The 16,388-nt window shown below is 30.8% G+C and overlaps 2 protein-coding genes across 2 annotated transcripts; one reads left to right on the top strand and one right to left on the bottom strand.

The window, feature by feature from the left end:
- The first annotated feature begins 178 nt into the window (after positions 1 to 178).
- Positions 179 to 14,688, top strand: LOC145741324 (protein broad-minded-like). The gene is made up of 28 exons (XM_082558896.1): positions 179 to 332; positions 751 to 912; positions 1,527 to 1,716; positions 2,157 to 2,370; positions 2,777 to 2,918; positions 3,181 to 3,296; positions 4,263 to 4,401; positions 4,889 to 4,981; positions 5,468 to 5,627; positions 5,985 to 6,056; positions 6,446 to 6,542; positions 6,952 to 7,066; positions 7,478 to 7,679; positions 8,071 to 8,220; positions 8,418 to 8,498; positions 8,634 to 8,706; positions 9,103 to 9,236; positions 9,634 to 9,756; positions 9,878 to 9,966; positions 10,169 to 10,279; positions 10,767 to 10,963; positions 11,294 to 11,503; positions 12,004 to 12,189; positions 12,583 to 12,737; positions 12,968 to 13,051; positions 13,476 to 13,634; positions 14,021 to 14,107; positions 14,337 to 14,688. Exons 1-28 carry the CDS (start codon positions 190 to 192, stop codon positions 14,451 to 14,453), a joined length of 3,801 nt encoding a protein of 1,266 aa, XP_082415022.1. The 5' UTR covers positions 179 to 189; the 3' UTR covers positions 14,454 to 14,688.
- Positions 14,177 to 16,115, bottom strand: LOC145741325 (uncharacterized). The gene is made up of 3 exons (XM_082558898.1): positions 15,985 to 16,115; positions 15,598 to 15,809; positions 14,177 to 15,357 (listed from the first exon to the last, which is right to left on the bottom strand). The coding sequence occupies exons 1-3, from the start codon at positions 16,112 to 16,114 to the stop codon at positions 15,085 to 15,087; spliced, it is 615 nt and encodes a 204-aa protein (XP_082415024.1). The 5' UTR covers position 16,115; the 3' UTR covers positions 14,177 to 15,084.
- Positions 16,116 to 16,388: the final 273 nt, after the last annotated feature.

Genomic DNA, 16,388 nt, shown 5'->3' with positions numbered 1-16,388 from the left:
TGTAAAAACCTTAAGCATAAACTAAAGTTATTTATTTACGTATGTATTTGGTGACGTGTTTGTTACATTTTGTTAAACCCTTATAAGTGTTAAAGAGATCTATTTTAACTGTTATCTTGCTATGCGAAAATTGTAAACATTTCTTTAAATGATTTTAGGTATCACAAGTTTATTTAAATATTTTTAATAATGGAGTCGGTGCAAGACATGTTACCCGGACTTCACCAGTTATTAAAAACTTTACAACCAGCATTACAGAGTTCTGGAGGCTCAACAGAAGTAATTGAGGATACTTGTCTGCATTTAGAGGAAACAGATGAAAATTTTCACAAGTAATTTTTTACTTTTATGTGCTTAGGTTATTTATGAAAAATGTATTATTATTTTTTTATTTTTATTTATCATTAGAGTGGAATGGTTGACTTCACAACCTAAACATAGAGTGTCATCAGTTACTCAAACCTTCAAAGTGAATAATTGCTCAATAATTTTAAGCTGCTGATTAAGCATTAGCTCAACAGGAGTTCATACTGTTTATAGCTCCTTACTAAAGGGACCTACAGCATGAGAGTAGTTGGGATCAAACCCAGGACCTTATGTAGTAATTTCAAGTGTTCTGATGTCACGCTGTCGGAGTTAAAAATGTTATACTTTATATACGAGTTGTGTTTAGTCAATACAGTCAATTTTTGTGTATTTAATTAGGCTTAACAAAGTTTAAGTTATGGTGTTTGTTGTTTTTTATTTAAGATATGAATTTGTAAAGAATTTACGAGAAAATATAGAGGAAGTGATGGGACCAATTGTTGATGATGAAATCGAAAAATTAACTTATAATTCCAGCGGAAACACTGATTCTAGACAAGAAACTCTCGTTCAAACTGTCTTCGAAAATTCAATCAACAATCCTGGGTTTCAATTTTAAATTCTTTTGTTTTTTAAAATATATTCTTTTTTAAATTTGACGATGTTCAAATATTTTTATTTTTTATATTTATTTATCGTTGATGTAGGAAGGCCGACTTTATGACCTAAACATAGGGTAACATTAGTTACCCTGACCCAGTCTCAAGTTGCTTTTTGCAGTTTGGGATATTATATAGATTATCATTGCCCGATAATTAAGCTGCTGATTAAGTTTTGGCTTAGCAGGAGTTCATACCATTTATATCAGTTTACTCAAGGGCACTACAGGAAGTAAGCAGTTGGGATTAAACCCAGGACCTTATGTAGTGAAGCCGAATGCTTTGAACACTACACCACACTGTTGGAATTTAGTTATCTAACTCCAAAAAATTGCTTTATTGTCAATTTATCTACTTATTTTTAATTGTATAATTTATGAACAATTTTTAAGGGTAATATCATGTTAATAAACAATGTACTATCCTATATCAACAGTAGATTAAACCAGCCAATAATTTAAATTTGGATTTGGTTAATAAATGACTATAGTTATCCTGTAAAACAATATTATAAATTCTAAATATTTAAAATACTTAATTTTTTGTTAAATTCTGTTGTAGGTTTGCTGACTTATCAAGGACAATCTGTAACACAACCACAGCTGCAGTGAACGGAATTCTTAAAAGTTTTGAGAAAGACAGAAGTTCAAACGAGGACGATGTTGAAAGTAAACGAATTAGATCGGTGTTTAGTGATGGGGCTTCAACTTGTAGTTCTTCTATTAATCAGGGAATATTCTTTATGAGTCAGGTAAATATTTGTTGTATTTTCTTATTTTTTTTTAAATTCAGACATATAGGTTGCTTTAACTAGCACTTTAATTAGTTTTTAGGGTAAGAATACCCATACGTTTTTTACCATATTAGCACAACTTTGTAGAAGCATGTTTTATATATTTATTTATTCTCAATGTAAAATGGTCGACTTCACGACCTAAACATAGAGTAACATTAGTTACTCCAACCCAGTTTTAAGTTGACTTTGGCAGTTTTGGCTATTTTTAATTATGATTGCTCGATAATTACGCTGCTGATTAAGTAGGCTATTGTATCAAAAGAAGTTCAGACCAGGCCTTACTAAAGGGCACTACATTTTTTATTACTAGATATTGGTGGTTTCATAATTGCTCACTAAAATTTAATTTACTGCATTATGACTTACATGAAATATTACCCTTTATTTAATTACAGGAACAGTTTCATTGTATTGCTGGTGAATTAGACAGAAGGCAGCCCATAGACATCCGCAGAGAAGCGCTTCAGCGTTTATGCCAAGTACCTCCCTCCGATGTAATGGCAAGTGAGAGTTGGTCTCAACTACGTGTTTCGTTAATGGGTGCACTGGCTGATGAAGATACTTATTTATCACAGACAGCATTGCACTTTCATGCTAAAATGTTTACAGGTATATATATACCTTATAAAAAGTTAATTGTGTTCAAAAGTTTTTATTAAACTAGATACAATTTTTAATCTATAAATATTTATATGTGCATGTTTTTTTCGATTTATTTAAATTAATGCGCCAGCCAAATGTGAAATAACTACATGACAATCGCTAAACTGTAAGAGTTTTCTGTATTATTGTTATCAAAAAATTATTACCCTAACCTTAACTTTTTTTTGATTCTTTGGGTTTAGCAGAACTATTTTTATTGGCATTTTACTTAAGGATGCTTAAACATGGAGGCAGTGGGAATAGAACTTAGGATCTCATGTACAGATGCTTAGTTTTTGACACCAGAACATATCATAACAAATATAAATGTTTAATGAAAAAAATAGAATTATATATTTTTAATTTATTACAGTAAGAAATTACCAGATATCGAGAGAAACTTACATTTGTTTATCTGAACATCTTCTAAGTTTATTTCAAGCTAAATCGAGTATACCATTGTTAAGTGAAACTCTGGACATAACTGAACCTAAAATGATGCAATTACTAAAAAGGTAAAACATATTCTGTGGCGTAAATTACAAAAATTTAATTTAAAAAAAAGGTTTTTTACCGTATTTGATAAATTTATTAGATTATTTTTTTATTTGTTTATTATTTGGATTTATATAGTTCAAAATTTTTTAATTTGTAATTTTTAAATCAATTTTTTTTCTTAAAATTTTAAAATGTTAGAAACTTCTGTAATTTTTTTTGTTATCTTAGCAAATGTGCATTGGTAGATCCTAGATAGCTTAAACTTTGTGTTTACTTTAGAATTAGATTGCTAAATGAGTTCCAATGTGAAGTTCCTTTAATCTGGCTTCGTTATCCTGAAAGTTTCTTAGAAGTTGTAGTGGATAGAACACTTGAACTTCTATCTGTAGATCTTGGTAATTATATTTTTTTATATTTTTTTGTAATGTTTTTTTAAGCTCGCAATTATGTGTTTAATTATGTGCTGACTATAAGGTTGGCATCCTTTTTTACAATAAAAAAAAATTATAAACCATTTTTTACACGATTTTTTTTTGTGTATATCTTTATCCTTGATGTTGGAAAGGTAAATGCGCGACTTAAACATGAAGTAGCATCAGTTACTCCGACCCAGTCTCGAGTTGTCTGTGGCAGTTTGGGATATTATATAGCTCTGCAGGAGTTCATACCGTTTATAGCACCTTACTCAAGGGCGCTACAGCATGGGGGCAGTCGGGATTAAACCCACGACCTTAGTTAGAATTTATATGTCATAATATTGTCAATACTAATTGCCCTTTTTTTGTTTATTCTTGCATTATAAATATATAGAATTGTTTTCTTAATTTAATGCCTTCAAATTGGACATATTTATGAATCATTTATTTGGCTCCTTAAAAAATGGCTAGATGTCAGGGAACGAAATAATTGTTTTTTAAAATTAGCGAATCGTTTTTTACAAATATATTAGAAATAGCGAATCAACCAAAAACAGTTCAGGCGATAATAAAACTTTCGTGTGTATTTGTGTATTTTCACGATCTATTTTAAACCGGTTTCACACTAATTTAATTACATCAACATAATCCTGCGTAAATGTAGGTTACTATAGGGCATTAATAACAATAACTTTCCATGTTTGGTAATGCGTAAACCTCACCTCCGGGTTCGTTTAGTTGTTGCGCAATTTTTCAAATACATAACACAGCTTTGAAGTAATCAAAAATGTCTCGTTTTGTGTATAAAAAAAACAAAGATTACGACTTGGACCTAATTATTGATTTAAAAATGCGACCTCATTTTTAGCAAATCATTTTTTAAACGTTAATTCATACTCTGGATGTTATATTATTTGCAATAAACTGGTAGTTTCTGTGTTTTAGAGAATAAGGGACCACAGAAAAGGTTGTCAGCCCTCCAACTCCTCACATTACTCGACACACAAGCACACTGGTTTCAAAGATGGATGCATGGAAATTACAGCAGAGCAACTATCATTAAAACTCTCAAGACTAAATACAGGTGAGTGTGTTTAATGTTTGTTATGAGGCACGTGTAAAATTGATTAGGCTAGTGATCTTATATATAAATTATTTGTATTTATCTTCAATGTGTAAAAACTACCTTTACAGTCTTGACAGAAAGCAAGTTTGTTATTCTAACCCAGTCTCGAGTTTTCCTTTGGCATTGTAGGTTATAATTGATTATTTTTTTAGGCTAATTTAACACTGATTGTTATTTTTTGGCTTGGAAGAGGTTAATGTGGTATCTCTTTCTTTAAGGGTGCTACAACAAGGAAACGGTGGGGATTGAACTCAGAGCCTTGTGTAGCCAAGTGTTAAGGACCATACCATACATTTTTTGGCTTGGCAAGAGGTTAATGTATCTATCTCCTTTATTAAGGGTGCTACAACAAGGAAACAGTGAGGATTGAACTCAGGGCTTTGTGTAGTTAAGCCAAGTGTTCAAGACCATACCAGCAGTATATAAGTAATTTTTTTTATTTTAGTGTATTAGTGAAAGATGCAGTTTTGGAAACTATTAAATTTTGTTCAACTCATCAGCATATTCATTCTTATGTAAAAACATCATCGGAGAAAAGGTTAACTTAAACTGAATAACAAAAAACATTCATAAAACATGTCATGTAAAATAGTTTTAATTTTCAAACAGACTAAATATATCTTTTAAAGTAAAGCAACCTAACCGGCAGCGTGGTGTAGTGGTAAGAACACTTGCTACACCACACATAAGGTTGTGGGTTTAATCCCCACTGATCTCATGCTGTAGCGCCCTTGAGTAAAGCGCTTTAAATGGTATGAACTCCTGCTGAGCTAGCACTTAATCAGCAGCATAATTATCGGGCAATTATAATCTATAATATCCCAAACTGCCACAGGCAACTTAAGACTGGGTCGGAGTAACTGATGTTACTCTATGTTTAAGTCGCACATTCGATTTTCCCACATCGAGGATAAAGATATATACAAAAAAAAACTTGACTAAAAAAATTATTTATATATGAAGATTCTATATGTCGCCAATTTTTTTAAAATTAAAATTTAAGTACATTCTGTTTATATTTCAGGAAATATTACACTGCACATGAGCTAAAATACACCAAGTTTATTCATTCCATGTGCCTAGTAACCCAGTTGTTAAGTTATTCTGGAGGAAGGTCAATTTTTCCTCTTACAGTAGATGGAAATCAAATAACTATACAGGATTTACTACATACTTGGATAAAGGCATATAATATTATTATTAAAAATTATTGTTGTCTTATTTTTATAGTTTTTTCCATGTACTTTTTTATATAGTTTATTATTAATTCATTATTTTATGCTGTTAACCATCTATATATAATGGCCTTAATGGATAATATATGTTTATATTTGTGTGTGTCTAATTTATAGGCTCACAAAATAAATAAAACTGCTGTTTGTGGTGCACGGGTGAGTTATCACGAACAAATATTAGTTAAGAGTTGCGACTATTTTAGAACAATTAAAATCTTGACCATAAGGTGGACCTTCAACTTGTATTTATAAAGATAATTTGAATATGCTAAAAGTATTTTAATCAAGGTGTATATTTTGTTTTAGATATTCACAAGCGCTAAATACAAACCCAGACCTTTTCATAAATCATTTGAGGCTTCAGCATTAGTTGGAAGGGTAATTTCATTTATATAAAAACATTAAAAATTAATAAACTTTTTTTATTTTAAAAATGTATTTGATATACCGAGTGTAGTGGTAAGAACACTTGTTACACCACACATGAGATTGTGGGTTCAATCCCCACTACTCTTTTGCTGTAGCACCATTGAGTAAGGCGTTATAAACGGTATAAACTCCTGCTGAGCCAGCATTTAATCAGCAGTATAATTATCGGGCAATTATAATATATATAATATCCCAAACTGCCACAGGTAACTCGAAACTGGGTTAGAGTAACTGATGTTACTCTATGTTTAAGTCGCGCATTCAACTTTCCCACATCGAGGATAAAGATATAACAAAAAAATTATATTTTAAAAAAATATATATTTTGTTGATTTAAGTTGTTGTGCAACTTGTGTTTGTCAAACGCTTTTGTTGAAGATTGTTTTCATGAGGAAGTTTTAAACGATCTGTTGACTCCAATAAGAACATGGCAAGGTAGAAATTATAATCTTTTATGTAAAAAAATTGTAATAAATAGTAATATATATTTATCTTTCAAATATGATTATAAGTATTTTGAACTGTCAAAGTCAACTTGAGACTAGATGAGGGGCAACAGCTCAAAGTTAAGGCTGTGGAGTTGTCCTTTTCCACAAGGGTAAAATATTGGTTAGGAATGTTTTTATACCCTGTAACTGTTTATATAATTACCTGAAAATAAAGCTGCTGATTAAGTGTTGACTCAGCAAAGGTTCATACCAAATATAGCACCTTACTTAAGGGTGCTACAGTAATAGATCTGTGGGAAGCGAACCCAGGACCTCATGCAGTAAAGTCAAGTGTTCTGACCACTACACCACTAGCCAACTGACATTCTGTTATTTCTTTAAATACTTGTAATTAGGTTCTCATAGATCTAGTGATGCTACCATGCTCCATATTGCTGAGATTTTATCTTCTTTGTCTTCTACTGCTGCTGGAAGAAAGTTGCTGCTGTCAACTAATCTCAAATCTAACAAGTTAGTAATTGTTGAAAAAAGTCTAAAGTTTTTGAAAATTTGATCTAATATTTTAATTGTAAAATATTATTGAATTAAAATAACTAGAAGGTACTTGTTAGTTGCTTGACTTGTACGATGTATTTTAAATTATTTGCATCACAGAACGGTATTTTTTTTATTTTAAATTTCTGAAAAGTGGACAAAAAATTAGTAGTTATGACTAACTTAAACGGTAATTTGATAAATTTTGCTAACAACCTAAACATAGTGGTGCTAAATAATTATGTATAGGTTACTTAATAAATTTAACATTTTATCTTTTTAATTATTCATGTTAAAATTTATAAGTAACCTAGTCAAATATTTTTTTTTAATTTTAATTAATCTTAATTATTTTAATATTTTATCTTTATTTTTACAATATATTAGGTTATCAGCACTTCACACAATAGCTGTATTTGCCCACGAATCTCTTAAAGCAACATTATCAAATGATATGGATAAAGCACCAGCATACGCTGTGATTGGTTCATTTGTGTTTGTATGTCGACAACTGTACAACACCTGTCAAGGACTACTTGTTTTACTTCAATATCAGCTTCATAAAGGAATAGCTGCTTCTTGGAGACAGGTATATAATATATAAACTTATAGCATAGTGTGGTGGTTAGAACACTTAGGTTCACAACATGAGGTCCTGGGTTCGATCCTCAACGCTCTTATGATGAGGAGCCCTTATAAATAGTATCATCTCGAGAGCCAAAGGCAACTTGAGACTAGGTGAGGTGACTGCTGTTACTCAATGTTAAGGTTGCGAAGTCAACCTTCCCACATCAAGGATAAATAAATATACAAAAAATTAATAGTTGGGGTAGGTTATTTTAACAACAAATTTGTAATAATTTGTGATTTAGTAACTTCTACATATAATGGAAATTTGTAAATGTTATATATGTAGATATTAATTTTATTACAGTAGCAAATTTTCAGCAATTAACCACAGTTTATATTTTTATTATAAGGTGCACGCCCATCGAACAGAAACGCACACGGATGAAGAGCAAGATTTGTTTGACGAACATAGTTCTCACACTTATTCAAGTTCAAAGCATGCCATTTTGTTTGAAGAAAGTCTACTTGATAATCTACTAAACTTTGCTGCTACCCCAAAGGTAGGTTATGTAAAATTTTTTTAGTTTTTACTTAGTACATAAAACTGTCATATTAATAAAGTACTATTTTAATGAATTGTTTTCAGGCTAATGTTGTATGGAATAATCCTAAAGGAATTTATTGTTTTTAAAATGTGATAATAGCGTTAGTGTATTTTCCTTAATACAGTTGTATCATTTTTATTTTTTGTGAACAGGGCTTGTTACTGCTGCATCAGACAGGAGTTATGGATGAATGTGTAGCATACATGCATTCTCGATACACAAAAAAGTTACAAGTCAGTTTAAGTTTCAAGACTTTTTATTTATACAAAAAAATTGTAAAAATCTACTAAAATGATCGTGCAATTTAAAAATTAAAGAGTCAAATTCATAATAAACAATGTCAAAAATACTTTTGTTTTAACCTTTAGGTTAGCAAATGTGAAAAGTTTGGTTATGGAATAATGGCAACTCAGGTTGCTTCTACTACACCCGGAATTAAAGGTATTTATTTGAAATCTTTCGCTTACTATGTTCACATGATTGACTGGCAGCGTGGTAAAGTTGTCACAACACTTGGGTTTATTACGTGAGGTCCTGAGTACAATTTCCACTGCTGTAATGCTGTAGTGCCCTTAAGTAAGACGCTATAACTGGTATAAACTCCTGCTAAGCCAACACTTAATCAGCACCTAAGTTATAGGGCAATTATAGTCTTTAATATCCCAAACAATGGCAACTCGAGACTTGGTCAGGGTATTGATATTACTGAATGTTTAGGCCAGAAGTTGAACTTCCCACATCAAGGATAAATACATGAATATAGATAAAAGTGAATTATAAAATAAAACTGTTTATTCAATAATTAATAACAATAAACTTATAAATGTTGTTTTACAGCTCTTAAAAAAGCTGGTTTCTTAAAAGCAATAATAAGAGAAGCATGGATAGGGTTGGAGGGAAATGCCGACGAGATTCGAATAACAACTCCAAGTCATTTTCCATTTAATCCCGCTGATAGATCAGTTCAAAAAGTTAGTTAATCAACATGTTAAGTTTAACTTATATTTCGTAGTTTAATTTTTTATGTGTTAAAAATTTTAAATTATAAATTGGAATTACTTGTCAGATATATTTTTATGTTTTTTGTTTATAAAACTTTATTCTCGAATTAACATTTGTTACTTTAACCCAGTCTCGAGTCAACTCTGGCAATTTCGAATATTACTGTAATTTTTTTATCATAAATTTTTTTTTTTGTCCAAAAATTTGTGTCACTTTACACAAGGGATCAGCAACAAGCAGTGGGGATCAAACCTAAGACCTCATGCATTTAACTAAGCATACTTTTTGCTACATTATGCTGACTGTTAATGTATAAACATAATTCAACTTCTAGCCTAATTTATTATTTCTACTTTTTTTTTTCAGTCATTTATCACCCTTGTTAATATACTGACATCCTACCCAGCCGTTCATGAAATTTTCTACAAAGAAAAAACTGAAAACCGAGCAACTGGTTATTCTTTCAGAGAGATACCTTCTTCACCATTGGTAAATAAAATGTTGAATTTTTGTACAAAATAGCTCTTTTTTATACATATATTTTGTATTTTGAAAAGTTAATAAAATAATCAGGTCTAATTATAGAAACAAAATTATTCAATATTTTTAGGAGTTGCTAGATCGCCTTGTTTTAATTAATTCAAATAACAAAGTTCATGCTTTGTTTAATTATGAACAAGCTCATCTTTTTGGCTTAAGGTAATTATATTTTGATTTTGCCGAAATTTAAATAAAAAAAATGTTTTTTTAAAGTACACTACATAGATCAAATAATTTAAATTGTTGTTCTTTTTAAATGTAATAATTTTTTTAATTTATTATTTTTCTTAAAATTCTGAGTTTAGAATTAAATTTTTTTTATTTGTAAATTTTTAATGATTAAGTAACGTTTTTTTGTTAGGCTTCTGACAGTTTTATGTTGTAATCTTGATGTCTGGCTATTACTTGATTCTCAATTTAACATTCAACAAGTTTTGCTTGATTTACAAAAAGCAAATCGAACTTACGAGGGGTAAATAAAATGCACCCAAAAGTTAATTTGACATCTTTTTGTTAGATTGTTAAGAATTTATTAATTACTAATATTATGACATACTTTTATTTGATATATTGATTTAGTGTTATTTTGTGAAAACCCAATAATTATTTTTTTTTGAAATATATATCTTTATCCTCGATGTGGAAAGTTCAACTTCACTACCTAAACATAGAGTAACATCAGTTACCTCGACCAATTTTTTAGTTGTCTTTGACAGTTTGGGATATTATAGATTATAATTGCGTGATAATTATAAGCTGCTGATTAAGCATTGACTCAGCAGGAGTTCATATTGTTTATAGCTCCTTACATAAGGACGCTATAACATAAGAGTAGTGGGGATCGCACCCAGGACCTTAAATGTTATTTTATTCTGTTCAAAAACAAAAAGAATAAACTATATCTTTTAATTTTAGTTTGTCTTAGAATACATTAAACATCAATTTTTTATGATTTTTAGGGAAAATATTATCGATCAGTTATCAATCCAACGAAATCATGTTCTTGTACGAGCTCTAACACTAGGTGGAGAAAAAGAGCGACTTCTTCCTCCTCGGGAGTTGAGTTTAAGTGATTTTGTGTGGCCACTCTTTCACCATCTTCCAGTTCCGAAGGATTATGGGATCACTATTCCTCCTACTCCTGCTCTTAAAAAAGGTGATGATTATAAAAAAAATTGTTATTTTTTTTTTGCTATAAAATTTGTTATAACTTTATATCATATGTCTGTTAATAGCGTTTTAAATGTCAATTTGATTTTCTGTAAAATTGTATTTTAAGCCTTTTTAATGGGTACTTCAAGAATTCATGAAATATTTATGTCATTCTGTGACTATTAAATTTACTCCCATACCACAAATGCCTTTTTTAAAGCTTAAAAATAAGACATAAATATCATCAACTAAGTTACACAGAAAATATATTGTAAAAATTTAACGAATTACAAAAAGTTTTATCTTTTTCTAATTTTTATATTTTACCTAACAGAAAATGGCTTGAGTAGATTCCTTCAAAAAACAAAAAATTCTGACAAAAATCGACATTGGCTCGATCAGTTGAGATCAGTATACGTTCAAGTGATGAAGAGCAACAGTGAGGTGATAAGGGGTAATCTCCTTATTGAGGTCCTGGAGAAATCAATCGCTGCTCAGGAGAAGCTGCAGGAAGAAAAACTTTTTAAGAAGATACCAAACACAAGTTAGTTTTGTTCTGCCTTCAACAGAGTTGTTGTATTCAACAAATTTTTTTTCTGCAACAAATTTGTTGTATTCAACAAATTTTTTCTCTGCAACAAATTTGTTGTATTCAACATATTTTTTCTTTAACAAAAATTTTGATTCAACAATATTTAGCATTCAACAAATTAACCACGTAACAATATGCTTAAGTTCAACAATTCTTTTACATTTAACAACTAAATTATATGCAACAATTTTTTAGGTTTAACTACTCTTACATTCAACAATTTTAAAGTTTAACAACTTTTTACATTCAACAACTAAATTATATGCAACAACTTTTAAGTTCAACAACTCTTTTATATTCAACAACATTTTACACACAACAACTTTTTCAAGTTTAACAGTAATTTACAAACAACAAATTTAATAATATCTATCTTTTTTCTGTTTAACGACAATTTTATTTTGACTATAAAATACTGTTATATATACAATATATATACTTACTTTACACAGCTTATGCCAAAGACACTGCTGCAAAGGCACAAATAGTAACCGCTGGTATAAAGATGACTGTTAAGTACGGCAAACAAGTCAATGCATTGAAAATGAATCCTGATCAAGCAACAACTAACCTAACAGCTGCAGTACAAGCTTGCACTCAATTACTGAATCAACAACAAACCTATTCTAACACATTAAGTAAGGATTTTTAAACAAGCCTTTTCCTTTTTTAAGCCATAAACCTTTATTGGTAAACTATTTTTTTTACTATTTATTTACACTTAATGTGAAAAGGTTGACTTTTCAACCTAAACATTGAGTAACACGAGTTACTCTCACCCAATCTCGAGTTGCCTGTGGCAGTTTTTGATATTAAAGATTATGTTTGCCGGATAATTAAGCTACCGATTAAATATTGGCTTTGCAGGAGTTCATACCATTTATAGTGCTTTACTTAAGGCCTTTACAACATGAAAACAGTGGGAATCGAACCCGGGACATCATGTAATATGGCCTATAGTTGTGACCACTACACCCAGTTAACTTTAAAATTTTTAAGTTTATCATTTTTTTTAATTCGGACATTTTCAGAGATATTGCTAGAGCCTTACCCCTGTCATGACTGGCTTGTTAGTACAATGTTCCTGATTATGGGTGGAAATAAAGACAAAACTGTTTCGTTTCTCACTAAATTATCTTATCTTTTGGTGTCTGGTTATCTGTGGCCAGCTAGACTGCATGCCAGTGTAAGTAAATTCATATAACCAAATAGCATGTTAATAATCAGGCAATACTACCAGGTTAAAAATAACCAAAACTATGCATACATTTTAATGCTGGATGATGTGTTGAAAAGATACCAAAGAAATGACTTGTTTTAAAATGCTCTTATAATAATTTGGGTTACTTTATATATTGCATTAGTTTAAACTTACAGAATTTTTTTTAACTTTTTAAAGTTTAATATTACATTTAGGTCCATTTATCAGATGAGATAAGATTGAGTGGTATACCTCCAATATATTTTGGAACAGGTCATCACATTGAACTAATTCTACAGGTAATATTAATTTTAAAATAAATATCAAATAAACGGTGACGCGGAATTTGAGGGAATGGAAAATGAAGGAACGAAAATTGAAGGAACAGAAAATGAAGGAACCGGAAAATGAAGGAACAGAAAATGAAAGAACCGGAAAAAGAAGAAACGGAAATTTCCGCTCTCTCCTTTTTTGCTTTCCTTCATTTTCCGGTTCCTTCATTTTCTGTTTCCTTCATTTTTTGTTTCTTTATTTTTCGGTTCCTTCATTTTCCGTTCCTTTATTTTCCGGTTCCTTCATTTTCCGTCCCTTCATTTTACGGTCCCTTCATTATCCGTTCCTTCATTTTCCGTTCCTTCAATTTCCATTCCCTCATTTTTAGGCGACCCAAATAAACCCAAAAAAAATAAATTCTAAAAAAATTTTGGAATTTTTTTCTAACAGGCTGAGCTTCCCCTGATTCACTCTGCGTTTCGCATGAGTGGGTACACCCCCTCTCAGATTGCTCAGCAGTGGTTGACCCAGTGTTTCTGGAACTATTTACCCTGGACCCAAGTGGTTCATTATGTCACCACAGTTGTTGTCATGGGAACGGATTATCAGGTAAAAAATGAAAACTCTTTTTTTACATAAATCTTTTTTTACATAAATCTTTATTTTCGATGTAAAAATGATGATTCTACAACTTAAACTGAGAGTAACATTTGTTTTCAGACCCAGTCTCAAGTTGACTTTGGCAGGTTAGGATACTATTGATTATATTTGACATAACTAACATGTTGATTGGTTTTTGGCTCGGCAAGAGTTTGTATTATTTACAGTGCCATACTTAGGCCACTATGGCAAGAAAACGATTGAAATCGAATCTAAACAGGCTATGTTTTAAAGCCAAGTAGAATAACCACTACATCATGCTGCATGGAAAGTCTGAGACCCTATATATGTACAAAGATTCTTAATTTGATTCATAAAACTGCATTTATTTTCAGGTGTATTTTTGTGTAAGTGTTCTTAAACACCTTCAAAAGAAAATCCTAAAGTGCCGGCAAACCCAAGACCTACAAGTCTTTCTGAAGGTGAGATCTTACTTCAATGTAATGCATTTAATAAATATTTGTATTCTGCGCACAAAGGTTAACAAAAGTTGAACAACATAAAAAATAGCCAGTACAATGAAAAGTAAAATTTAATGTTTTAAAAGTCGTATTAATAAGCTTTTTGATATTTAAATATAGCAATAGTCGTTTGAGCCAATAGTTATTTATTATATTTTTATAATTTTGTAAATATTTTTTTTATTTTAAGGAAAATTATTTAGAAGGTTATGTTGTATCTGATTGGCTAGCTTACATGTTGACCCTGGAAGAAAAATACAGAAAAACAGTGTTACCAAATATGAGAAATATTTTGCGCTCATCCTAACTTTATTGGAGATAAAACACAAATTTGGAAACACTGTAATCATGTTAACATTGCACATTTTATTTTTTGTATCGTTTGTTAGAAATGCAATAAAACACTAGTGATTTATAACAAATTCTACCCCATTTTTTAAATTTATTTAAATATATGTACTGGGTTCGATTCCCACCACGGGCATCACTTGGCAATCTATTTTACGCGTTTAAAATTTTAATATTGTAAAAATAGGTTTCGTATTTTTTTATTAATTCTTTGCCATTGTCAGTTAATTGACCTAGCGGTAATGAATATTTAAGAAAGTTGACAAGGGATCGAACTAAGGAGCTTTACATGAGGTCCGGGGTTCGATTCCAACTGCTCTTAAACTGTAAAGCCCTTGAAGAAGGTGCCATAAACGGTATAAACTCCTGTTAAGTCCACACTTAATCAGCAGCTTAGTTATTGGAAAATTATAATATATTATATCCAACTCGAGATGTTACTCTATGTTAAGGTCGTGTAATGGACCTTCCCACATCGAGAATAAATAAATATAAAAAACCTTGCGTTTAAAAAAGCGTTATTAGGGTTAATTTTACCGTAATACAAAAGCAAAAATGTAGGGTTATTTGATAACCCGTTAACAACGTTTTTAAAACAAAATATCGTCTTTTGCACTTGCATGTGCACCGTAACTTAATTCTGCTGCCGAATCGCAAGTTATTTTTTCCGGTTGGCTTCCAGTTGACTTCAAAATAGTGCCATCTGGTGACACGTTTGTCGTGGTGGTAGTAAAGGCCGCCGGACACTCGGTGTCGCACAGCGGCTTTGTTGGTTTCGTTCCGCGGCGTTTCGGTAGAATTGGGTTTTTTCGAGGTTTCAACTTTTTCTTAATTTCGACGTCGTTTGCTTCAAATGCTTTGTTCTGGGTAAAATAAAACAAAAAAGTCTGTTTTAGTTATCAATCAAGTTTTTCTAATTTAAATATACTCTATTTCTTATAGTGAAAAAAATAAAAAACGGCAGCGTAGTGAAGTGGTCAGAACCTTTGGCTTTACTATATAAGGTCCAGGGCATTGGTGCGGCTCAAACCCAAAATATTTTCGACCGATATACAACACTATACAAGGTAGAACATTAAAGAGAAAAATTTGTAGATATATACCTCCATACCGCCTACAGTTGTCATTCTTTCGCTTCCGTACCAAAACTCATCCTTACTCAATGTCGACGTTTCCTTGTTTTCTTTGTTCCCACGACAGCAACACAGCAACCTTTCAACCCGGAAGTACACGCCAATAAAAATACCGGCCACGGCAAATATAACGGTCAAGGATAAAGTGACACCAAGAACGACCACTGAATTGCTGGAGGTATCTGCGCAATAAAATCTTTTATTACCGTGGGAAGTTCAAACTAGCAAAAATTCAGCTTGCTATTTTATAAAAATTATTTCAAAGTTTAGATGTTCAAGGGCATATTAACCAGTTTATCTTCTATTTACAGATTATTAAAATCAACTTATGAAAAATTAGTTTTGAAACAATCTTACCTTCTTTTTCATTATTTTCTTTGTTGCCAACTGTTCGATCCACATTATCATCTTGGCAATAAGTAAACGAAACAAATAAAAACAAAACTACAAAAATATTGACAACACGACCTAACATTTTAAAAGACATAATTACCTAAAACATGTTAAAATTAATATTATGTAGGCTTGTAAAAGTATTTAATCTTGCTTTAAACACACTTTTGTTTTAATTGCAGGGTATTATTTTATTTCTGGATAATCCATTGTTGCACTGACTCAATTAATTCATACTTTAATACTTTTTATTGCTGTATAACTTCTTTGTTCTAGCTAAAACTTGTCTTTTTTCGGTAATACAGTTACAAGTGTACTGACATATGAGACGCGTTCTATTGCCTGGGGCAGCTATAATTTTTGTACAG

The sequence above is a fragment of the Corella eumyota genome, chromosome 2 (genome assembly GCF_963082875.1).
Source record: "Corella eumyota chromosome 2, kaCorEumy4.1, whole genome shotgun sequence".
Taxonomy (NCBI): Eukaryota; Metazoa; Chordata; class Ascidiacea; order Phlebobranchia; family Corellidae; genus Corella; species Corella eumyota.
The sequence above is the reverse complement of the archived record's forward strand: the minus strand, read 5'-3'. Positions and strand labels throughout refer to the sequence as shown.